General features: G+C 37.7%; 1 protein-coding gene across 1 annotated transcript in view; it reads left to right on the top strand.

Annotated features, from left to right (window-relative positions):
- The window catches only part of KLHL4 (kelch like family member 4), a 45,267-nt gene extending 19,646 nt beyond the window's left edge, over window positions 1–25,621 (top strand). The window contains exons 2-11 of the mRNA XM_075513067.1: window positions 5,242–5,415; window positions 5,866–6,002; window positions 9,539–9,735; window positions 12,909–13,121; window positions 14,211–14,397; window positions 17,473–17,697; window positions 19,613–19,775; window positions 22,860–23,072; window positions 24,682–24,853; window positions 25,562–25,621. Coding sequence (XP_075369182.1) covers window positions 5,242–5,415; window positions 5,866–6,002; window positions 9,539–9,735; window positions 12,909–13,121; window positions 14,211–14,397; window positions 17,473–17,697; window positions 19,613–19,775; window positions 22,860–23,072; window positions 24,682–24,853; window positions 25,562–25,621 — 1,741 coding nt within the window. The remainder of the gene's footprint in view (window positions 1–5,241; window positions 5,416–5,865; window positions 6,003–9,538; window positions 9,736–12,908; window positions 13,122–14,210; window positions 14,398–17,472; window positions 17,698–19,612; window positions 19,776–22,859; window positions 23,073–24,681; window positions 24,854–25,561) is intronic.
- Window positions 25,622–25,846: the final 225 nt, after the last annotated feature.

The following is a 25,846-nucleotide window of genomic DNA, read 5'->3' as shown; positions in this document are numbered from 1 at the left end:
ATTATACATTTCAGTTGCTGTTTTCTTCGTTTGCTACATCATTTTATGTCATTGTTAGTACCTCAGCAGTCATTAACATATAGTACAATTTTCCGTACTCTTTTGGATCAAAGTTCTTTACCCACATCCTAAAAACTTCAACACAATCTTTAGCTGTTACATTTACAAAGAATAAATAATAAAGGAGACAGCTCAGTAGAAATTTTAAGGCAGAGGTTGGGACAGTTACTGATGTGGCACAATTATATCAGCAAGCAATTAGGACAGGTGCATCAACGTTATCATTATTTTGTCTGTGTTCAGAAATGGCTTCCTCGCTGAAATATTTTTCTCATTTCTCAGCCGACTGATGTGGTTTATCTCGAACAGATGCTACGGTCCTACGATTTGACCTAGGGAAACAGCACCTCTCAATCTCCCACCCCGCGAGACTGCCCAACAGACAGAGGGTCAGAGCTCAAACAGCTGCCTGGGAGGAGGCTGCCTGGGTGGGGGCTGGCCGCAGTTGTCTTGAATAAGCAGAAAGAAATGAGAGGAAAAAAAAAAAAAAATGAGTTGCACTGTAAATATTGCTGCACAAACAAACCGAACTGATGAAGTTGCAGTTTTGTCTCGTGCCTTGTCACCGCTAAAGCACATCGAGTGCACCACAGAGCTGAAGTCACATTGGTGTTTTCAGCTATGATCGAGTCCTTGGGATGTCGAATGGCTCTAACTGGTATCCAGTTTGCTGCTCATGGCTGGTGTGACTTACAGTGCAGAGGTAAGCTGATCCAAAATCAAAATCTGTAGGTGACACTGATAACTGAGCTGTTACTTGATTAAACGGAATTTCTCAAATATTATAGCAGGTTAATTAGGTACATGCAACAAATATCCAAAAGAGAAGTGGTCACCATAAAAATATAAATAATAGCCTTATCAAGAACAACAAAATTAAAATACTGCATTTCATCGGCTGATTTTCATGCAATATTACGCTTCTAAGCTTCGTTATCATCAGGTTTACTTTCTGGTTTTTGGCCATAGACACACTTAATGAGGCACTTTAAGAACATACTGAATTTTAAAAAGGACATGGCAAATAAATGGCATTTATGTTTTATCATGTTCTAATGAAATAATGAGGAAAATTGAATTTATCCTTTATATACTGATTAATGAAGAGTGCTGTGCTGATTAATGAAGAGTACTTTATGAAGACAGAAAATAATTTTCATATAGTTCAGAAATGTAAAGCATTGTAGGCCTGGAACGAACCACAAAAGTAATCACATCAATTCTCCTGACCAAAGAAAAGATGAGGTTTTACCTCCACAACACCATTTTTGAGTCACAGCTTGTTTGGGGCCCAATATAATCTAGCTGTTACCAGAAGCAGGATTTGCCTGGAATGCATTCAGAATATCGTCTGCCTTTGAAAGGGAAACCCTGATAAATTTTCAAGAGTAGCTATACAAGTTGTTCATATCTCTTATATTTATTACACTTAAAACATGCCATCCTAGCTCGATTTTGACAATGTCATGTGAAATAGTGTCGGAGGTCATCCAAAAGTCAAGATGACTTCTGACATCTAATGTTTTTCTCCCACTAAGCTTTGTTATTGTGTCAAAAAAAAAATTGTTATGACATGATTCGTTCTGACCTGCAATGCTGGCTGGTATTTATCTCCTTGTTATCATCTAGATGTGTAATGCTTTTTGATTATTTCTTCAGGTTTTCAGTTTCTATTGTCTGTTTCAAAATTTCATGTTGCTTCTTTTTAAAAATGGTACCATATTTTCCCTATCCTTCACAAATCCTTACAGGAAAACTCTGAAATTATTTCACTTGGCTCTCTGCCTAAGATGAAATTCATAGAGCTCAGCTACTTGGAATCACTGAAATATAGATTTATCTCTGCTCTCTCTCAGCTAATCCACGTTTTTAGGCCATTCGGACTAACGCTAATGGTGTTAACACAACTCAGCATCCTAGTGACCACTAACACAAAGGTGACATTAAGCAATTTGGGTTTCCGATTCTTCAGAACAGTTCATCGACAATTTTCCCTCTTGACTGAGCGGGAAACTGATTCCTTGGTCATCATAGGGCTCATGCACTTTTGGAAACTTTTATTACTCAATATTCAGATTTTGGTTGTTCAAACTTGTACACATTTTTGAGAAAACAAATATTTCTCCATCTTCTACACACTTCCTTTCTGAGTAGGTTCACATGAAGCTTGAGTTCTCTTAATGTGTTGTTCTCAACACATTAACCCATACCCCGTAGACCCAAAATGTGGCAGGTAGACATATTCATACTAGCACATTTGCAGCTGGCTTGCCTATCTTTGTACTACAGTCCACAGCATCCCCTATTATAATTCAACATAAAGGCGTCAGACTCAAGGATATTTTTACTGACTTCTTTCTTCAAGGTACTTTAATCTCTGTCTTTAGTTTACTGAGCCCCAGTACTATATTCTGAAGGTCATTATTTGAGTTCTCTGCAGTGATAGTCCTACACTAAGGAAAATATATAAATACTTATCTTTGAATTTAATTTTTCCCTTCCACAATATACTATAGCTACCATTTTCAATCAGCTGCTGAAGATAAAGCAGCAATTATAATATTAATATTAACAAAGTTAATGGACCATTTTTTTTGCTTCCAGTATTTTTCAGTCTCTGAAGACCTTTTCCTTTGAAATAATTAATTATGTTAGTGGTATTTCTGCTGTAGGTAAAGGTCACTACAAAACATGTGAAAAAAGTACCCAGGACTGAAGGAAATTATTAGACTTTAAGTCCCTTTGTAAATATTTGCAGCTTAAAAATGATTGCCCTACCCACAAATATATACACACTATAGGAAATTATTTATTTCAAGAAACCGGTACTGTGCATTTGCAGTAGGGGTGGTTGAGTATTATTTTAGTTGACTTCTGCAAACATCAAGGATAAGTGCAATGTAATACATACTTAAATACAATACTTAGAGAGGATATAATGCATCTGACAAAAGATATATTTGAAAAAATTATTTTCTGATAAATGTTAAAGAAAACTTATGAGGGAGATAGCAAAACATGAATGTTACAGAGTATGAATTTGGCATCAAGTAGCTGATGCAAAACTAATGAGCATATAATCCAGTTTTGCAGCTTCTTCATTTTCAATGAAGCATTGAAGGAAAACAAATAAAGAAGTATAGTCATTAAATTCACTGAGACGAATTCATTTTTGTAAGCTGTAAACTACAAAGGATACACATTATAGGTGAACTTGATTTGCTCCTTTTTCTTTTTTAAAAAAAAAGAAAACAAAATGCATTTGAAATTGTAATAAAGAGCTTCAAAAGAAAGCTGGAGAGGTTATTGCACTGATTTGGTATCTCTTAACGTGTTTGCGATTAGCAGTATAATCTGAGGTTGCCTAGACAGAAACACATGTGCACATACTGTGCACGTGCGCAGTGCATCTGAGGGTTTCCGATGCATCAGGTCTGCTCTTTCTCGGGTGACGTATACGTACACCTCAGGGCTGCCATACCTCGGTTATAGCAGAAATAATGTGTCTCTGCAGGCTGTCAATGATCTTACATAGCCAGTGAGTCTGGCAGGGCCAGGCCTGAATGCATACGTTGAACTCTGGTGCGTCTGAAAGGCATCAAATGCTCTGGGGATCTGAAGGCTTTTGACATACCGCTGCCCAAAAGAGGCCATATTCCAAATGGGCTGTGCGATGTCTATAAATGCAGTACAGAAATCCAGAAAACATCACATTGATAGATTTTGAGATGGAAAAAAGAGATATATCTGGAAACGCCCAGACATACAATAGCCATACCAACCGTGATTTTGTTCTGCAGCATTCTGAAAAGCACTGACATACAGTAACTTGCTTGTACTGCAGAGGGGACAGCAAACTCTACTGTGTCTCAATTCAATATTACATTATAATTTGATTTCTAATTATTCCCCTTGAATTCTGATTAGCTATTTAATGAGGTATGATCTTTGAAAATGTACCATCTAACTTACCTCTATTTTCTGATAATATTACTGATTCAACCTGATTTACCTATTTTTATTTCTATGTTTTCTGCACTAGATGTTCAGTTGTGACTGTCATCCAATATTCTGCTAAATTTGATACGTTAATTTCATGAAGAGATTTTATCTCTCCTAATCATTTATGAATATGCATTAACAGCATCAAAGACAAACAGTAAATTTAGTTAACCAGCTGCCATTATTTCCTGTCTGGGCTTGGAAATTTAAAGAACAGGTGCTTTATATTTTAATCATATATGATAGTAAACTGAGAAAATGTTTTTCTAAAAAAATTTTTAACTAAAATAGTGTCGAAGATTGCAGCATTTTCAAGATATTTGATAGACATGTATATCAACAAATGCATTCCTATTTTACTAAAAACAGATGAATGTAAAATATTTTTCTAAGAAAATATCAAAAAGCCATTTCAATCTGTGACATAATCCGTATTAACAGGCAGTAAGGAAGGATGTCTTAAAAAACCAGTGAGATAAGAGAAATTGTGTATATAGTTCTTATGGGTATTTATAAGTGGAACAGCTAACAGAATTGTGGAGTGGGAGGAATATATTTATAATGTACATTTCCATGAAAAGGCAGAGAAATTTGTCTTTATTATTTGCATTCAGATTCTGAAGGCTATGTAATGTACTGATTTCGTCAGCTTTTAGTTTGGTAATTTGTCTAGAAGTATATGGTCCTTGTCAAATTGTGTTCTGATTCATTCCCATTTAGTAACGTAATTTAATGTACAAAGTATGAAGAGAAACAGAAATAAGACCTAAAGACATGTAATTGCCAAAATTTCATACCGCACGATATTTTAGCTATTAGTATCACAGGGAAATAGGGTTGGTTTTGTGTGTCCTGTTTGTGAATGATGAGGAGGCTGCATTCATGACATGTCAATGCTGTGCAGACAGTGCCTCATTGACACTAAACTGATAGGAAGTAGAAAACTCAGTAGCAAGCCACTACAGTTGACTGTAGTAACCTACAGTTTACATGCAGCCTTACAAATGAAAACTTCCAGATACCAAACAGAAAACAATGGAAGAAGGCCTAGTAAGACCAGGATCATAAGCGCTTTATAATTTTAAACATTTCTCTAATGCCATTTGGACAAAAATTATATGAAGAATGTAATCAGCATTTATAATGCTACGCTCATCACGCTGCCTCTTTCCCTTGCAGGCTGTCAACGACCAGCAGCTCACTGCTTGGAATGAACACCAATGGCTCAGATGAGTATTTCCAGTCTACAAACCACGCAGAGCAAACTTTCCGCAAAATGGAGAATTATCTGCAGCAGAAGCAGCTGTGTGATGTTCTTCTCATAGTTGGAGACCAAAAGATTCCAGCTCACAGGTACATTTCCCAGTAGGGTTCACATGGCTTCAAAGCCTGAAATTTCCAAATGCCAGGTCGATTTATGCCTACCCTGTTTAGCTATGAAAGAACGGTTACTATAATTAGGGCATCAACTAACAATGGAATAAAAGGATGTGAGCATTTCATATTCATTATTTCAAATAGGATGAAATTAAAATATGAAACATTGATATTGTCCATCTTCCCTTCTTGCTGCTGTCAAACTATACTGAGATCAGTGAAGAAAACCTGCCCAAACAAGCACTATGGGAGAAAATTAGATTATTAATTGCCCTCTTAACTTTATTGCTTACTGCTATAAGATTCGAATCCTATGCTAATGTTTCTATGGCACAAACAATTTATTATATCATAATACTGAATTTTATGCTTGCTGTTGAGATTATGAAGTAATTTGCAGTCCTCCTGAAATGCTTTCGTTTCAAGGTTGGTTCTCAGTGCGGTGTCTGATTATTTTGCTGCAATGTTTACCAATGATGTGCGTGAAGCAAAACAAGAGGAGATCAAGATGGAGGGCGTAGACCCTGATGCGCTGAAAGCTTTGGTGCGCTATGCCTACACAGGTAATTCTTCCTCCATTGCCCGCATCATTGTTGTAAAGGAAGATAAAATCTATTCAACGCATACATAATTGTCGCTTCTTCCATTTCATACTAGTACATAAATACATGCATAAATCATGCATACGTGATGTAAACCTTTCTCTAGAGAGGATGAATAAATATGACTGTTTTATATAATAACTTATTCTAGAAGATATGCAGAAAAGTTAACATATTGGACATCTCTCTCTAACTAGATACAAATTATTCTAGGAATTTTAATGAGAGAAGAACATATTTTGCCTGTTGCCCACCTCATGTAGTGACACAGAAGAGCGTACTATGAACCTTCCTCTCATCGGTAGCTATAGAAATGGTCTGCCTCAGTGGCAGTTATTTGGCTCGCTCCAGGCTCTTGAGTAGGAATAATCAGAGGAAAACAGGAATCTGATCACACCCACGAGGAGAGCAACTTTTACCATGAAAAAGTGCCACCACATTCTAGAGGAGGTTTACTTATGCTCTCTTGAAAAAATATAGAGATTTTATCTTAATGAAATTAAATATTTTATTTTAATACCAGGATTCTGTATATATACTTTTCCCCTAATTTATTTTCTCCCATTTTCAACATTTACCCCTATATTGCTGAATCTGAAAGAGTTGAACCAAATAGCCAAAAAGACCAAGCCAGGGAACTGGGAAATCCCTTTCATCTGCTCTATAGTGAACAGGGAAAAATGCTGTAGAACATGACTGCTATGTTAGTATATGTTACAATTAGAAACATCCAGATCATTCAAACCTGTGCAGATTCTGGAAGTCTGCAGACTCTGGTGTTTGGCAAGCCTCTCCATGCAGATGGCAGCTGCTCCAGCCAGAAAGGTAAAAGGGAAACCCTTTTCCCCTACCAAGCTGTGCAGTCCTGTGACAAAAAGACACCCACATCTCAAAAGGAGAAAATTACTTCCCCAGGAAGTAACAACACTTAAGTGACCAGAATAACAACTTTCTGAATTTATGGACATTTGCTCGTGAACTGATCCAGCCCCTCAGCTAACAGCTGTTATCAATAACATTCACTAGCGCCTTGTCATCTGATGTCCCACACAGTACATTGCTTGTTTGCTTTTGATTGAAATAACACAATTTCGATACTGAGACGGGGAGGTTGGAAGATGTATCGCAGGTATCTACCGATATTTTTACAGTACTGTAAAAGGACTTAAAATAATTCTTTTAAAAAAGATCAACGTAAAACAAAGACCCCGTTATAGTCACCATATTGGCATTAGCATAAATGTTAAAAATAGGAGACTTCCTCACTTGCTAGGTCAGGCACTTCATAAATCTGGCCTGTTGCATAAAGACAGAAATCTTGAGAAGGTTATGCAATCTGCAACCCAGATCGGAAACATAAGTTTCTATGTACAAAATAGACCCTGTGTGTGGGTACAAACAAGGGGATAAATACAGAGGGCCAGAGGGAATGCCGCATAACATGTATAATGCAGTGATACTGTGGCACTGAATTAGCATACATTACCCGAGGAAATAGATTAGTACAAGCACAAAGAAGCTGGGCGGTGGGCTGCATACTATCCGCATGTATCTCAAAATCATCCCACTTGATTGAACTTCGTCTCTTTCAGTTTACTTAATGCAAAAACATATGAAAGAACATATATACAGAAGCAAACGCCAGACTATGAAGTAGTGTAGGGTTGTGTCATGGTTTAGCCCTACTTGGCAATTAAGCACCACACAGCCACTTGCTCACTCTCCCACCCAGTGGGATGGGGGAGAGAATCAGAAGAGCAAAAGTAAGAAAACTCGTGGGCTGAGATAAAGACAGTTTAATAGGGAAAGCAAAAGCTGCACGCATAGGCAAAGCAAAGCAAAGCAAGGAATTCATTCACTGCTTCCCATGGGCAGGCAGGTGTTCAGCCATCTCCAGGAAAGCAGGGCTCTGTCACGCGTAACGGTGACTTGGGCAGACAAACGCCATCACTCCCAACGTCCCCCCCTTCCTTCTTCTTCCCCAGCTTTACATGCTGAGCATGACGCCATGTGGTGTGGAATAGCCCTTTGGGCAGTTGGGGTCAGCTGTCCCTGCCGTGTCCCCTCCCAGCTCCTTGTGCACCTGGCAGAGCATGGGAAGCTGAAAAGTCCTTGATTTCGTATAAGCACTACTTAGCAACAACTAAAACATTCTGTATTACCAACACTGTTTCCAGCACAAATCCAAAACATAGCCCCACACTAGCTACTATAAAGAAAATTAACTCTGTCCCAGCCAAAACCAGCACAGTTTGCTTGTGAAATCAGGATGCCCTCTCTGCTTTGAGGCGTTATATTGCAATCTTTATTTACAAGAATACATACCAATTTTGCTATATGCTCCATTCAGTAACTATTCTGAGCTCTATAGTAAAAACCAAACCCAAACATTGCCCTATTCTGCACCCTGCCAGCCCCTCCTCATTTCTTGCAGAAGTTGGAAGGTATTTAAGTTACAAAGCAAGGGACAGCAGGAAGAGATGGGATTGTGCTAAGTTTACACTGCTGAAGACTGCTATGGAAAACTGAATTTTCCTGCTGCCTCTGTTATCGGTTTTCATGTGATAATAACCAAGCCCCTAAACTGAGTGCTACCTCTTTCCTAGGTAATGAAATATAAATGTGACTTTCACAGATGAGAGCTACAACTTTCAGAATTGTTTACATATTCTGCTGAAATAAATCAGAAGTGAACTTTGGACGAGAAACCTCTTCAAGTTCTACTCTGAAGATAATTTTGACTGTAATCTCTCAATACTACCCTTCTCCATGTGTTCAATGGAGATGGTGCATATCATCCTTTCACAGAAGAAGCTGGAAAAGAAATGAATGTTTCTGAGGCAATTGGATGTTGTAATGATAAATGGAAAACGCAGTCATAAAAAACCCCCACAGTTCTTTTTTCAGAATAGGATTTTAGCAGCTAGGGAATTAATCCATCCACTGTCAATAAGAATGGAAGATCTTATTAAAAGAACACCTTGCAGTCTATCTATGAACATAACAAAATTGTCATGTCATGTAATAATTTCATTGAAAATTTAAATGCATAAGTAGATGATGGAAGAAATCAGGTTCCCTGCACACACTGCTGGTATTTCCTAGCTTTTGATACTGAAGTTCTTGTGCATAATATAAACTTATGATATATAATTTTATGAATTAATATATAAATTTTAGGAAAGGTTTTTCTCCAATCACACCTTTTTTTTACTTTACTTTTTTTTCAGGCAAAATCAGATTTAATACTGTTAAAGCTCCACTAAAAATGTTCCAATCATTGTATTCAAAATCCACCAAATCCTTTCAGTCTGTTAAAACATATGTTTAAAGAGTCCTTCAGCAAGAAAGGAAAATGAATTTGTGAATCACAGGACACTTCTTTTCAAAATTTTTCAGAGGAAGAGAAAAACTGGGGAGTGGGAAGCTTTCAAGTAATAAAAATACAAAGACAATGACTGAAAACTTTTTTTCCCCCCTATATTCAAACTGCACAGGTATTCTAGAGTTAAAGGAAGACACTATAGAAAGTTTGCTAGCTGCAGCTTGTCTTCTCCAGCTGTCCCAGGTTATTGAGGTATGCTGCAACTTCCTCATGAAGCAGCTCCATCCTTCCAACTGCCTGGGCATTCGCTCTTTCGGAGACGCCCAGGGCTGCACAGAGCTCCTGAAGGTGGCACACACATACACTATGGTAAGACCAGCGATCTAACCGCTTTGCAATGACAATGCTACCAGCAAGTGTGAATACCCTCCTGGAAAGCCCACGGGCTTGGGCGAAGCAGAGCCAGCTGAGCGGGGCTCAGGGCTGCTGCTCCCAAAGGCTGATGCAGTGGCTCTGCTCTTCCTATGCCGACAGGGTCAGTTCTGTAAAGTCCCCGACGCAGGGACATCTCTGCCCAGCTCAGTCACCAAAGGGAAATTTAAGAACTGTGACTCTTACAGAGGTAACTGTATTTGGAAGGAGAGAAAAGCATGCTTAGAAAAACAAATTTTCCATTCTGTCGTTTCCCGGTTCAGTTTTGCCTTGTAGAAGGATATACTTATTGAACTTACATTTGCAGTATGATTTGTATGCGTTTCTTCCAAAAATGTAACAGGGCCTTAACATGGCTAATGTCAAGAGGCAAACAGCAATGGCCCACTCTTATGCTTTTGATTCAACACAAAGAAAATTCTAAAGCTGATTTTAAGGTGAGACACACATAAAAAGAGACAAAATAAAGAACGTATGGGAAAGATTTGGAATGCTAAAAAGAAGCACATCCCTGACTGGAACATAATCCTCCTCTGGCTCAAAGCAAGAAATGAATATTCAGAGCGTGGGAAACAGAGAAGCACGATAGCTTGCTGTGAAACCAAATCAAGGAATAAATATTCAGGGCAACAAGATGTGCTATAGCAACTTGAAACACAAAAAGAATAGCAACTGCTACAGCTAAATAGATATAAAAAGAAATACTTGTTAGGAGACACATGGCAGCTTTATGCTTGAAATATTAGCGTAGTATGTCAAAACCAGTTTAGAGGCTTCATAATGCTGAGAGCATTCCAGCGAGAGATGGTACACTTCCACATGCTGAAATAAATGAGCGTGGCATGTGCAGATTGAGGGCACTGGCTGTGCTCCTTCCTGTCGTACTAATGAATGGTTTGTTTAGCAGCAATCTAGATTCCTTTTATATTTTAAGGTTTGAAAAAAGCCACTTAAGATAGAGGTTCACTCAGCGTCTATATAATAGCTTTGTCCTTGCTGCTCCACACCATTTTATACTCAGCCAAAACCAGGAACTTCCCCCTCCGCCGTTGCCTCTTTTCTCCCACCAGCCCTAGCACACGGGCATCAACTTGAAGCATTTAAAATTCATGGTCCAGATTTCTGCAAAATTGAAATAAAATCATATGGTTATTAGACATATGATTTTATGATGTCAGACAGTAAGAGGGCCTTTTTTGGTTAGATTTTTTTAACCATTTGAATCCTCCAGTCTTCCCTAGGAGTTAGGCTTTTACTATTTTTCAAAACTGTGTGTCACAGAAATGACAGTTGGGTCTTTAAGAACACTGTCTAATGCGAAGCATCATAGCGAATCCGTGAGACTCAGCAGTACTGTGCATATATAGGCTTTACACTATGTCTTCCTGAAAACAACCGGGAGCGTTTCCCCCTCTAGAACCACCTCCTGCATCTCGCGTGCAACACAGATTGAGAACGCTGCCATGAAAAGGACCTTGCATGTCACAAAACCACCTACCAAGTTTGCAGCTACTGACAGCTTAGAGACAGAAAAGGAAACCTGCACCTCTTTGAAATAACCTTAAAGAAAATTTTATTTTAAGCCCTTGAACTGATTTAAAAAAAACCCCGTGGAGAATAAGAGATCATAAAAATCCATCCACACACAAATGTTGTGGAAGAGGATAAATAAAACATTCGGGTTTGCTTCATGCCAACCTCAAGCACTTGAAAACGTGTACCTTAGGGGAAAGTCTATAAAGCCGTACTGTAAATATAGAGACCACTCAAACGAACTAGTAGTATTTAAACGTTTTGAGAAGATAATCAGCTATAAACACCACATCCATTCAATAAAACCAGACACAATGGAGACCTTCCCCTTCAATTACTTTAGCCATTGATGCAAAGTATTAACAGTTTCCTGCCTGATATCTTGTCGTGCAGATAGAGCTTGTTCTGATAAACATCTTGTGCTATGTTTGTAACTAAATGTGGACTGGTCTTCCTGTCCCTATTCTCTGAATGTCTCAAAATATTAAAGCAGGATATGCATAACAGAGCAAAGTTAACATCTCCTTTAATCACTGATACTTCTATATTTACATCCTTGTTACTCTTGAAAAGAGTTACAGAAGGCTGAGAAACTACTGAAAACAAATAATACAAATATCAGTTCCTAAAATTTCTTCATCTGCCCTATTTCAGCCTGGTTCCCAAATAAGATATATGACTTCTACGTACATAAATGGAAATTAACATTTCAAATACAGACATGAATTCCTACATGTGTTTCTTTGCAAGTAACGTAAAAGCCCAATCTCTCTTAACAAAATTTCTTTTTTCCTTTGGAATTAGCACAAGCAAGCATACTTAATATATTTTAATATCAATTCTAATATTGTAACTCAACTGTACGATATATTATTTTTATGAAAAATAATTCTTTGAAAGATTCTAGGGTTTTAATATTCGTGGCCATTTCTGGAGCTGGTGAGTTTTATCATAGCAATAGCTGAAATACTGAGACCCCTTTGTTGGGACTTGTCCACTTTTCTATTGCCCAAAAAGTACTGTTAGAATAGTCGGTTTAATTTCCCTTGCTGTATTTTCTGCTACCAAGAGCAGAGACGTACAGTCAACACCTGGCACAGCTTGCTGCAAAAGGATTGGAAGGTTTCAATGTAATTTGCTTAAAACTTTTGAATCTGATTGTAACAAGAATTACACAGTTCATTTGAAGGCCCACTTGACATTCTTAAGATAAACATTATATCTTCAAATGGTTTTTCTGTTAAGCTGCAGTGTTAAGATCACATTGATGACAAAACTGCCAGTGCCAAATCCCCAAGACAGGACATACTGACAAGGAGCCTGACAAACACATCTGTAAGCATCATAGTGTGAAGATGATCATTATTCTGCAGTCCTGCAAGAGTAAGGCAGCATAAAGCAACCAAAATCTCCCTTAAATGGTAGAAGGAGATTCAGTGATCTTTAGAATATAGATTGCATTTCCTTATACTGTAGAACAGAACAAGAATGAAATCTATGCAAAGCCTACATGTCTGAGGAAATGTTATTTCAAGGTGTGAAAATCATCAGTGCATTGAAATCTTTTTTCTTTTCAGGAACACTTCACAGAAGTAATAAAAAATCAGGAATTTCTTTTACTCCCTGCTAATGAAATTGCAAAGCTCTTGTCTAGCGATGACATCAATGTTCCGGATGAAGAAGCCATATTCCAAGCGTTAATGATGTGGGTGAGGCACGATGTGCAAAACCGGCAACGAGACCTAGGAATGCTTCTTTCTTATATTAGACTGCCTCTACTTCCACCCCAGGTAGGAAAGGGAAGGGCTGACAGGGAACTTAACTACCAACTGAAATGCTTGCCCCAAGCATCATTTAGACAGAGAAAAGACTACTGTAGAAAGGTTCTGGTTTTGGCTGGGTTTTTTTGGTGGGGTTTTTGGTGTTTTTTGGTTTTCCTTTTATTTTTTTAAACTGTATAGTAGGTATGTTTATTATTTGCAAAGACAGATGAAAAAAAAATCCCACAATGCCATTGTAATTACTAGGCTCAGAATTACCTCTCTAAAAATGTCAGCCTAACGGTATTACAAAAGTACAGTTTCTTTGTTGGGTAGCAACAGCAGTTTTCCTCTAACAACACAGCAACTTAGATACCATGCAAAGATATTTATTTAGATTTACCAAACTGCAGGAGAGATAAGGCACAATACTTATTTCTTTATTGCCATAAAAAGTAGACAAACCCAAAAGGGTCTAGAGTATTGCTGACTGTTCTGAGCCTTGACATTACTTGTCCTTTAAGACTGTAAGAGACACTTTATTGAGTAAGCTCCAGAGATGGACATACTGTTTTATAGTAAGCTGACACTGTTGTATCTGTGTCATAGAAGAATCTATGTATCTCATCAGAAAATGAGAATATCAGGACTGTCAGGACACTACAGCTACTTTATGGATCTCCACGAGTGAAGCTGCAAATATTCAACTTTGGATTAAGTATCAAAATACTATATACATTTAATTTTAAATATATGCCTCATTTAATATATTCTAATATTCACAGAGATGTCCGGTACTATATGTTAGATTTGCTTATACTCACATCAAAAGGAGTTTTGCATTCAGAGGGTGCAGTACTGCTACTACGTTAGCAATTTTAACCTTTTCTAAAGGTGAAAAAATAGTTTCCAGAAAAAATAAAGCAAAGACATCATACCTAAAGATGTTTTTTCCCACCTTTATATTGTTTTGCTTGCATTAAAGCAGAGTTTCCAGCAAAGCTTGAGTGAGAGGTGAACTGAAAATGAGTGTTTGTAGCTACGAATACTTTAATTACTAAAGTACATACAATTTTAATGATTTAGATATACATAAGATCCTCACTTTCCATTTCTTAGTTACTAGCCGATCTAGAAAATAGTCCAATGTTTGCAGACGACCTAGAGTGTCAGAAACTTCTTATGGAGGCTATGAAGTACCATCTTCTACCAGAAAGACGGTCCATGATGCAGAGTCCTCGAACTAAGCCTAGAAAATCTACAGTGGGTGCACTTTATGCTGTAGGAGGTATGGATGCCACTAAAGGTAAGTTCAGAAATTAATTGAATTGCATTAGTTAATTGTATTACAGACACCCAGAGAATATATGACAATTATTTAAAGATTTCTGTTAGGAAAACAGCAATTTAGGGATGAAAAAAAGGAAAAAAAAATCACAGAACACAATCCTATGTGTTAGATGTTCTTTCTTCTTGCAAGAATCATGTTTGTAAATGGTATACATACATCCTGAAGTGCAGACTAAAGAAGTTTGATTCAGATGGTGATTTCAAAATTAAGTTTTGTAAGAATTTGTCCGTATAGTTTGACTTCACAAATCAGAAGAAAAAATTAATATTCAACCTATTTCAGGATTTGTTTAATGTTCCTTTAGAACCCTGTGCTCCATTTTTTGACAAAAGTTAGAAGGCTAGAAAAAAATTTAAAGAGGAAGAAAACAAAACCAAAAAGGATTACTGAACTATTGAGAACTCTTAGCTAAAGCTTGTCAACCCTTATTATAACATTTCAGATGGAAAGATTTGCACTTTTTCATGAGTGAACGGTATGTGCAGCTTTTTTTCAGGACTTCACACGGAGGTGTTTTTCAGGTTTGTGGGTGAAAGTTAAATGTTATAAATGTACTCCAGTTTTTATTACTTGATTTTCACAACTGCAATCAGCTTGCAGCTTTACACATTACACTATTCTATTTAGTAGGCAGTATATTAAATCATTTTCTACAGGAACCTTAACTTCAAACCCACAGCTTGGAGCTAAAGAACTATAATTAGTTTAAAGTCTAGCGACTTGCTGAACAGTATTACTTTTAGCTGTGCGAGTTCACTTTTAATAGAATCACAAAGAAGCTAATCCTTTTCATAGTTTGCAAAAAGTTGCTGATGACTGATTTTTCTTATATGAGAGATCTTGCAGTACTACCTCACTGGGTCTAGGCAATCAAATCAAGTGCAAAATACACATTCATCACCATCACAACATGAAAACACTAATTCCTAGGCCAGTTTAGCAAAATGAAGTTAAACTGTAGCAATTAGTATAGTTTCATTAACGATACTCATTATTTATGTATTACATAACACAACCAAGAATTCACGGTAATCTTTAAACTAACTTCTACCAAAATAAGACTAAAATCTTCTGATAGGTTTTTCTCAGCAAAGGTTAGGCAAAGAAAGGCCTATTTCAGTCAACATCTGCACTTCCTGTTGGTGCCTCTTTTACTTATTACCTTGGAATAAAGCCAACTGTTTGAACTTTTGCCTTTTGATGGTTAAGAAGAACAGCGCTTCCTCTCCTCCCTGCTGTCCTCTACAGCTCTGACTCATACTTTGAGCTTGTGCCGGGTTGTAAGATAAAGGAAGCAGCACCTAAGAGAATATGATGCACTGGAAGAACAGCTCTGAGAAGAGACTAACTATCACCTCTGGCAATAATACGCTTTCTGTGATAAAGAAAACTCTCAGGGAACGCCAGGTTTGGCTTTGTGCTTATCTCAGGTGGTATATGAAGTCAAATCTCAACTTCAAATGATCAAAAGAAGATCAAAGAGCCACTTTTGGGCTGGTATTTTGAAAAATGTGAATGTGCCTAAAACACATTAACTTTCAAAACCTACCTTCAAGCCCCTGTAAAAATTACAGCCTACAGGGTGTGTATGAACACGCTGTATACCTTAATGTATTTTTCCTGTTTTTTAGTTAGTACGCAAGATACTTCTTTTGAAGCTGAGAACTTTGGGGCACTCGCATATTAGCATAGAATAAATGAGAAGGAATCAAAGCAAAGCAGAGCAAACAGACTAACAAAATGGAAAGAACAGTCAAAGAAATCCAATTGCTCAGAATAAAAGAAGACAGGAAAGGGCAAAAAGTAGGATTTCTTTCTTTTATTGCAGATGGCCCTGGTAGGTTCTTTCCCATGCATCCTATGCACCTGGAAAAGCATGTAGAGGAGAGAAAAGATATCATGAGATAAGCTCTTATTTCACTAAATTAATTGAGTATAGCAGATGATCTCTAGCAGATCTCTAAACCAAATGCTACCTTTCTTTTCTGCTTTATTGCATGGTTGTTTTGCTGCTGTAAGTCATTCCTTAGCCACTAACTGCCTATTGCAGTTCTCAGAATACTGCTTCTCTAGTCTCAAGTCCCAGCCAAGGAACAGGGAGGCAATCTGCTCTCTCTCTCGCATCTGCTTGCCTTCAGTTGAGCTGAAGCTGAGCTGCAGGGTGCACTGTATGTGCAACTGCCGATTGCCTCTTCTACCTTGGTCGTTCCTCGGCCATCTCCCCACTGTGCTAAATCAGCTCTCAAAGGAGCAATTACGGCTGCCGAGTGACTGACAGGAGCCAGTGCATGCAAAATGGCAGTTTTGAACGGCAGAGAGCTAGGGCCTTATGAATAGTTGCAGTAAAAACATTACTGGAAGTTCAGTGACCTGAAAAAAATTGAAAATACAGCTTATATATTACAGCCGACAAGCAGTTATTGCAAGGCAGCTGCAAAGGTGAACCTCAGGGAAGCCACTGTGGGAGCAAGCGCGTACGCACACACAACTCAGCCTTCTGCCTGTCTCCATCACAAAAAGGAAAATATCCAAACTATTCATGAAGATGCATGCCCCAGTCCTAAGTCAGGCAGACACATGGATACATTTTCAGTTTTTGATGTCACTAATGGTTTAAGCACAAACATGGTTAAAGAGTACATAGTTGTGAGGTACCATATTCATAAGAAATTAAAAAAACATGAAACAAAACCACAAACCACAAAAAACCTACCCTCATGGGACTTAAATGAGTAACAGATGTAACTTATCTCCAAAGTTTTCAGTACTAAAAAATTCATTGGCATTTAATTTTGCATCTTCTTGCCACCAGTTTATTCTCATAAATTTGACAATTATATATGCGTGCAATTAGTGCAGCTTTCTCACTAGGTTCACGTGTCATAACTGACGTTCTAGGGAGCCATAGTAAAAGTCCACACACAGAATTTCAATGTTTTAGAATTTAATAATGTTTTGGGTTGTACCGACTACTGACTGCTGGGCACTGATCAGTTCCTGGTTATCTCATAATACTTACGTTTTTAACAGGTACCACTACAATTGAAAAATATGACCTTAGGACTAATAGTTGGATACAAATTGGTACCATGAATGGCAGACGATTACAGTTTGGAGTTGCAGTAATTGACAATAAGCTCTATATTGTGGGAGGAAGAGACGGTCTGAAAACCTCTAACATTGTTGAATGTTTCAACCCTATCACCAAAGTTTGGACTATAATGCCTCCTATGTCAACACACAGACATGGCCTAGGTAAGAGGTGCTCTTTCTTTGTAAGTACCTTGGATCATATACAAATGAATTTTGATTGACACAAACACTGTTGACATAAATTTTAAAGCATTTAATAACATGTGGCAATATTTGTAGAAGATATTTTTCAAAGACAGAATTGCCTATTGCCATAATTTTATGCCAGCGATATTTATTAGTATTCACCTAACTTGCACTGGTCTTCCAGAGTTAATTGGGCTTTTGGAAAATTCCAGTATAAAAGCAACGGTGAAAATAATCAAGTCTTTGTCCAATTTAGTGGTCAAGGGATATGTTTGCAATAGAATAACAATCTGGTTTTCAGTTTTTTTTAAAAATTATGACTTAAGTTAAGCCCATAGGTACCAAACACCTCTGAAAATCAGATCAGAGAATTACTCACACTGAAGAAAACATTGCAGTAAGGAAATAAGTACAACCTCACTGATTTCAATGTTGTAATTACAAGAAGTTTTACAGAGCTCTGCCATGGCTCAGTATCTATGGGTCTTTACTGCACAATAATCCTTAATATTATTCACAGCGAATTAATAATATGAATATGAAATCTAGAATTTATTTCTGGAACTATAAAAAAATAAGGATAAGTTTACAATTGAGGAGACTGTAAGGGAGGGAATATGATAATTTCTGAATGATTTGTATAGCACAATTCTTATGAAAAAGCTGGCTTCTCTTAAGTTTACAGAAACAGGTATTGCTTGAAATCATTGGTAAGTTCAAATGACATAGAATATTTTTATTTTAATGAATAATAGAAAAAGATTGATCCAGAATTACTCGGTAAAGCTTTGTGGCCTATATCACCTTCTCCACCACTTGGAGGAGAAAGTATAGCGTAGGGTTCTTACCAGCTAGTCTGTCAAATTTATAAAAGTAGTCAAATTTATACTAGTAGGTAGCAAAGGGAAAGAAGACAAACCAGATTAAATAATTCTCATTGAGGTCTTTATAATTACCAACTGCAGGGGCATAATTCTACCCAACAAGTAGGTCACAGCGGTAAATTTGAGTGCCCAAAGTTAGGCTTCTATCTGTGCATCAGCCTGGTTTGCAAAGCTGCCTTACACTTACAGCTCCTATTAGCTTCAGCGCGATTTTGTGGAGAGTTAGCACTTTTGAAAAAATCAGGCCATGTATATTTAGGCCTGAAAAGACAGATTCAGAAGACTTTTAAGCAGCCAGATTCAAACATTTTGCCTTACCTAACAAAGGAAGCAGACGGCAGTGGCAGCAGCAGCTCCCCAAAGGGGAGGCACCAGAGCCTTTCTCTCTGGAGAAGGACAATGACACGGGATATGTCCACACAGAGCTTTGCAGAGGCAGCCAAGTTCACTCTGCTGTGCCTCAAGGACAACAGATACAAGCCAGCTCTTATCCAAAAGTGTGTTCCCCTCACAGGCATTAAAATGTTATGGTATTTTAGCTCGTAAGGACAGCCAGCTACCCACCCACTCAGGCTTCATGCTGGTGGGACTACAGAGCTTCAGCTGGCTCAGCATAAGGGATAGTTGGTTGGTTTGGGCATATATTTCATTGCCTGGCTCAATCTTTGCCTTTCTTTAAAAGAATGGCATTGCTTCTCATTTAAGGGCTCAAATTGATTCAGAGCAAGATCAACAGAAGTGGAAGAGATAAAAGTCCAAGAAGAGAACATCAGAACTAAAGCAGCTTTCCTCTAATCTTTTGGCAAAAGATAATGCTTATTCAGAAAACTACTAAGTAATTTGTTTATATTTGTTTATTCTGCCAAATGACAAGGCAGCTTTTAGGTAGTTTAATAACCAACTGAAATTGCTTATCTGCATACAGGGAATTAAAGTATGAAGTTAATACACTATTGGTCACTGAAATTATTAGATACTGTAATTTGTCCCTAATTCTATCTTTTAAGGAGTAGCAATGCTTGAAGGACCAATGTATGCTGTTGGTGGCCACGATGGATGGAGTTACCTTAATACCGTAGAAAGATGGGACCCACAAGCACGGCAATGGAATTACGTGGCTAGCATGTCAACCCCTAGAAGCACCGTAGGGGTTGCAGCATTAAATAGCAAGTATGTCAACAGGAAAAACTCTCTTTGGTTTTTCATTTGCTTCCTTCCTTGGAAATACAGTTTCTTAATTTTTCTTTCCAATCTTCTAGTAATTAATCACCTCAAGATAACAAAGAGAAAATGTGATGCACAAAAATAAGAAAGAAAAGCTTTTCCTCTGTTGTGTGGTAAATTGTTTTCAAACTTGCAGTCATGTTTTAGACATATTTCAGCCCTTTTAAGTTATAGCCACTTGAAAATATTATTATATGCATATCAGAACTTTACCTAGAATATAACTTATGGGGATATAAGATCAGCTACTTTAAAAAAATATTCCAAGTTTACGTTTACATTTTAAAATCAGTGTGTCTAAGGAAGCACCATTTGGAAGAACTTGTACAGAAACAAAGTCATTCCTCTCTTTTTACATCTCCTGCATGCATCTACAACTTTAACATACAAGTTCCCAGTCAAGAATAATTTTTGAAAGGTTAAATGTATTCAATGTGTGGAAGACAAGTCTAATAATTAGGTATGGAATAAACAGCCTTCTATAAGTCTTATCCTACCCAGATTTATCCTGCCCTTCATCTATTGCTTAAATATACTGAGATCATGTGTTCACTGTACATTGGTTTTCCCAACAAGATTTTCAAAACTTATTTAAACATCCTCCTAAGACACTAAAGCCATTCCAGCATTTTTACATGGGAAGAGACACATGTATGAATCTAGCGTGCAACCTGTATTGAACAGTGTGTTACAGCTTGTTGTACGCTCCTATTTGAAAGTAGTTGTACTTCAGCATGAGGAAGAACAATTCATAAATTAACGCCTAACAGAATTCTGTTTTCCTTCTTCAGCAACTTAGTCTGGTGCTCGAAATACAAAAGCCTTGTAAAAGGCCCCAGGTTATGTTGGAGAGCATGACTTGAGCCAACCTTCCTTCTTATTTAGAATAGAATAGAATATTTCAGTTGGAAGGGACCTACAACGATCATCTAGTCCAACTGCCTGACCAATTCAGAGCTGACCAAGATAAAGCATGTTAAGGGCATTGTCCAAATGCCTCTTAAGCACTGACAGGCTTGGGGCATTGACCATCTCTCCAGGAAAGCTGTTTAAATCTGTGGAAAGCTCTTAACAATGACAGTTTGTAGGGGCCGGGAATATTACAGTTGCAGGCAGACAACTGCAGTTATTCTGAAACTTTCTCAGCGGCTACCCTGTTCACTTCTTAAATTCCAGAGAAAGAGAAAGAGAAAGAGCAGAAAAAAAGATGTCCGCAAACAGATATTTGCAAATGCAAAACTTCTTCACATACAAGTCAGGGTTTTCCATTCAAACATGACATGGTGTTAATCTTTAACTCAAAAGTCCAAGAGAGGCAGACCTGCCTGTTTGAGTCCCTGTTGTATCTCAGAGGAAATGTTCTCAGCATAAACTTCACCAGAAACTGCTGTTGGTACCTCCCATAGCGACATGCAGGAAACCACTTTGTCAAAGAGGAAATCCAGCCTGATCCTGACTCTGTTCTCAATCTCTCCCGATAGAAGCTGTCTCCAGCCTGGCTTAAATCACGTCTGTTAATCTAGTGATGCACTTTCTGGCATACCAGGGGAAGCCAAGATCAAATGTCCGTCATTCAGTGCTACTGCTGCGGCCTGACCAAGCAGAATGCTTCTCCATTTCCTGTTTCTCTAAGTCATGCCATATTTTTTTCTATTCAACCCCACCAGAAAAAACTTTAAGTTTCTGTGGAGGAACACTTTTTGACCAATAAATGGTCTATTGAAAACATCAGTCAATAACGGTATATTTGTTCTTTTCCTTAGAGAATGGGAAACACTACCATGTTTCTAGACACATTACGGAAAACAAAAAATCTCAACCAATCTCTTTGTATATACAGTGATTTCCTCTCTCTGTGAAAGCTGTGTAAACAAGTAGACTGTATCTAATGGCATGATGTGAAAAGAAAACAAATCAACTCCTCGAGATTTTTATGGGTCAAGCAACAAACTGCACAGCAGAACTCAAGTCTGTCTTCCATTCACAAACATTGGGAGAGAGCTAAAAATTTTGTATTCTTCTAACAGTGGTCAAGAATTTTCTAGTTAAATTATACATCAGAGCAGTCTACAAATTCTTCCAGTGACTGGAGAAAAACAGGCCCTTCTCAAGCAAAATCCAACTGATCTGTTTTAGGTGACTTACTCTGGAAAGTCCATGTGTTCCCTAGGTCTCTAATTAGTTGCACTAAGTAAATTCAATTTTATGCAGTAAGTAATAGCCAGGATTTGAAAGGGACCTGAATAACTGGCACACTCAACATCTAAACGCGTCTGCTATTACATCCAGCATGCATACTATCATAGCCTAGCAGCACCCAAATTAGCTTGAAATACAAAAGAAATTCAGGCTTTGTAAAATTCATTGACAAAAAGCCACAGAACGCCCATGCTTCTTAATGTGGATTTCCACCATTTATTCTTACACGTTTTCATCATGTTTACATCAGCTGGTTTAAATCTCCAGTTGTTTGCTAAGCGCCTTTAGGCTGAACAGACAAGATGACATACCTGTACGGTAACTTCTGTCCAGCAGATTTTCTTAAATACAAACATTGAGGAAAATATATTTAATATATTTTCGACATATGTTTTTGATCTGTAATGACGTTATTAAAGTTCATTTACATATTAACAGTGTAGGAAAAATGCTTAATGCGATACTAAGACGTCAAATACTCCATAAGCCTGTCACAGGGAACACTACCCTTATGGTTCAAACATATGTGGCATCTTTCAATTAAATTCCATCTATAGCTCATATTTAAAGAGACTGACATGCATTTTTAAGCTTAATTTTCATATATGACTTCTTGAATATTTACACTGCAAATGAAGAATATAACTTCATTCATGCAGCATGCAAAACCCTTTGTGCAAAGAAAGTTCCAGAGCGTAGCTGTCAGATAGCAAATAACAGGCATAATGGTAGTTTTAAAGTGGTCTGAATGAAGTTAACCAAATAAAATTCCTATTAAAATGAGCGGCTAAAGACTGAAATTGTTTGCCTTCTTGTGGGTGATTATCCCAGACTGTATGCTGTTGGTGGACGAGATGGGAGCTCCTGCTTAAAATCAATGGAGTGTTTCGATCCGCACACAAACAAGTGGAGTATATGCGCCTCGATGTCCAAGAGAAGAGGAGGCGTTGGCGTTGCAACGTACAATGGGTTTTTATACGCCGTGGGAGGTCACGATGCACCTGCTTCCAACCACTGTTCTCGACTTTCTGATTGTGTAGAAAGGTAAGGATTTTTTTTTTTTTCTTTTTTTTTTTTACATTCCAAGAAGGCAATATAAAATAATGTATAGTAGCAAGGGAAATCTCTTCACAATTGGAATGTTAAGTTTGTAAAACATATTATGCTTTTTCAAATAGTATTTTAGGCAGAATAACTGATTTCCAATGCTCTTGTGATAAGAAAACAATTAACCCTCAGAAGCGAATTCCTCCCAGCTCCTCCTTCTATTTGAGCTGCCCAGGAGCCAGGTAAAGACAACAAGTAAGACAAATTCAGCATGTGACCTGTCTGTTTGTCAAGTACCAAAAGCCAGGTTTGGGCTAGTTGTGTCATATAGTGTAGGAACGAAATACTTTTCAATTGTCTCTTCCTCCAATAATTTGGCTGATATTGACTAAAAGGTTAAAAGTATAATAAATATCACATACTCCAACAGGCAGTAGTCACTACACAGGTATTTTCTGATGGAGGACTCTGATAGGAAGAGCCTTGTTTCTGTAAGAAACTATGTTGCTACAGGAAATCAGGCGAAAACATATGGTAAGGGTCTGATTTAGCAAGCGAAAAAAAAAGTAAACGTGCACCAAAGCAAACTACGTTAGCTTGAATTCACACTTTAAAACTAAACAGCACATTAATACATTGGCCTCACGATTTTGGTAGCACACAACTGTAAGCACTGCAATCTTGGCTTTATATCCATTTCTCAAAGTAATTACTTTTCAAAATGAAAATACTCTTTATCTGATCCTTATTTAATCCCATTTTTGTGTTCTCCACGGATGAGCACAGTTCTTAAGAAAATGCAAATACTGGACATTTCTTTTCAGAAACAGAAGTATTGCGTGTCCAGTGTTGCTTTGCCACTGTGGTGGCTCGTGGCACAGTGCAGGAGGACAGGAGAACACCCTGGGTGAGGAGGGAACATAATGAGTGGGGACAACTCCTCTGGCTGTTTAATGACACTCTTGTGTCATTTGGGGACAAGAAAGGAAAACTGAGCAAGCATTCAACTCCCTGTTGTGAATAACAATGTCTAAGTTTTGTTCTCAGTTAGATGGTGTAAAGCTGGAACTACCCCGGAATTCACTTGAATTTATATTGGAAATTGACTGAGTACGTATCGGAAATAAAATCAACCTTGATGTAAAATACTGCCACGCATATTGTGTTACAAACTTTTATCAACTATACGAGATATTTAACTTCTTTTACAGCGAAATTTTCTGAAAACATTAGTTCTGACGAGAAACAGAAAACAAAAATCTCTATGGAGAAAGAAGAAAGGATATATTGAAATTAACTTTGCTGAGTCAACTGATGGCCACGCTATCATTCCCTCAGGCCTCATTTACGTTCAAAATGTATTGATTGTTTAATCCGATTGAAATGGAGAGACTGTAATCAAAAAGCAAAAATATGGGCATTTTTCATGTGCTTGAAGACCCCTCTAGTGGCTAAATTAAATATTTAATCACATTATAATTCTCTATACTAGTTCATGGTGTAAGCTGAACTACAATACAGGAGAAAAGAAGTAAATGTCAGTAATTTATATTTGAAATGCATTTCTACAATGTATTTTTCTAATTTTGATCATCAAACATCCTAGGTATGATCCTAAAACAGATGCTTGGACAACAGTGGCCCCCTTGAGCGTACCTCGGGATGCTGTCGGAATTTGTCCTCTGGGGGACAGATTATATGCTGTTGGGGGCTACGATGGCCATACGTACCTGGATACCGTGGAGTCCTACGATGCTCAAAATAATGAGTGGACAGAGGTAATGGGAAGAATTACCTAATAAATAATAGGAATTCTTCCTGCAGATAGGAAGAATTCTGTCCAAATAACGGGCAAAGCAAAAATGATTATGTTGCAAAATTATCACTGTTTTGTGAAAAATGATATGTTAGAATACGGTAATACCGTAGGTGGGCTTGTATAAAATATCGGTTGCCTCTCCTGTGAAATAACTGCATACAATTTTTCAGACTAAAGGGTGGAGGCAGCGCATGGGCAAGCGAACCAGGCTGCACAAACCAGTTCGTGGTTCAAGTGCTTAAATTTGCCGTTCTCGGAGCTGGCATGTGTTTGCCAGCAATGCCCTCTACTGGAGGCACTGTTCAAGTGCTCATATTTATGACCATCACCACTGAGACCAAGAGGAAATATTTAAAACTGTCAAGATCCTTTTGTAGCGACACAGTCCACGGTTTTGGAACATAGGATATGAAGGTCTTTTACAAAAGTTAAGAGCAGCAGCACCAGCCCACACTCCTGTAACTCTCAGCAGCTGCTAAAGCCTTTTCCCAAAAAGCCAAAACGGTGTTTTCAGAGCTCTAGTTAAATCTAATTTTTTTAGCAGTACATTAGTTTGAATAAACAAATATCTTTCCTTTTAATCTGCAAGTAATTTCTTCTAGTCCTATCCATAGGAGTCTACTAAAAACGTTGCCTCCATTTCCTTTTCCTTTTTTTCCTTTTTTAGGAAGTTCCTGTCAATATTGGAAGGGCTGGAGCATGTGTTGTTGTTGTGAAGTTACCCTGATGACTATAAATATTGTGAAGCTAAACTTTGAGTGGAGATTCATGAAGATGATAAACATTTCCAGAAAGCAGTACAGACTACACACACCTTAGCAGCCCTCCATTAGCGAGAATACTTGTCTCTGAGCCATTATGCTATTAGAGCACAAAAGTGTCTTCCTGCTTTACAAAAATCAGAGCATTTTGCATAAGTGAATTATTTTATTATACCTAATACATAAAAAAT

This window comes from Mycteria americana, chromosome 10 (assembly GCF_035582795.1).
Source record: "Mycteria americana isolate JAX WOST 10 ecotype Jacksonville Zoo and Gardens chromosome 10, USCA_MyAme_1.0, whole genome shotgun sequence".
NCBI classification, from domain to species: Eukaryota; Metazoa; Chordata; class Aves; order Ciconiiformes; family Ciconiidae; genus Mycteria; species Mycteria americana.
This window is presented reverse-complemented; position numbering and strand designations above follow the sequence as displayed.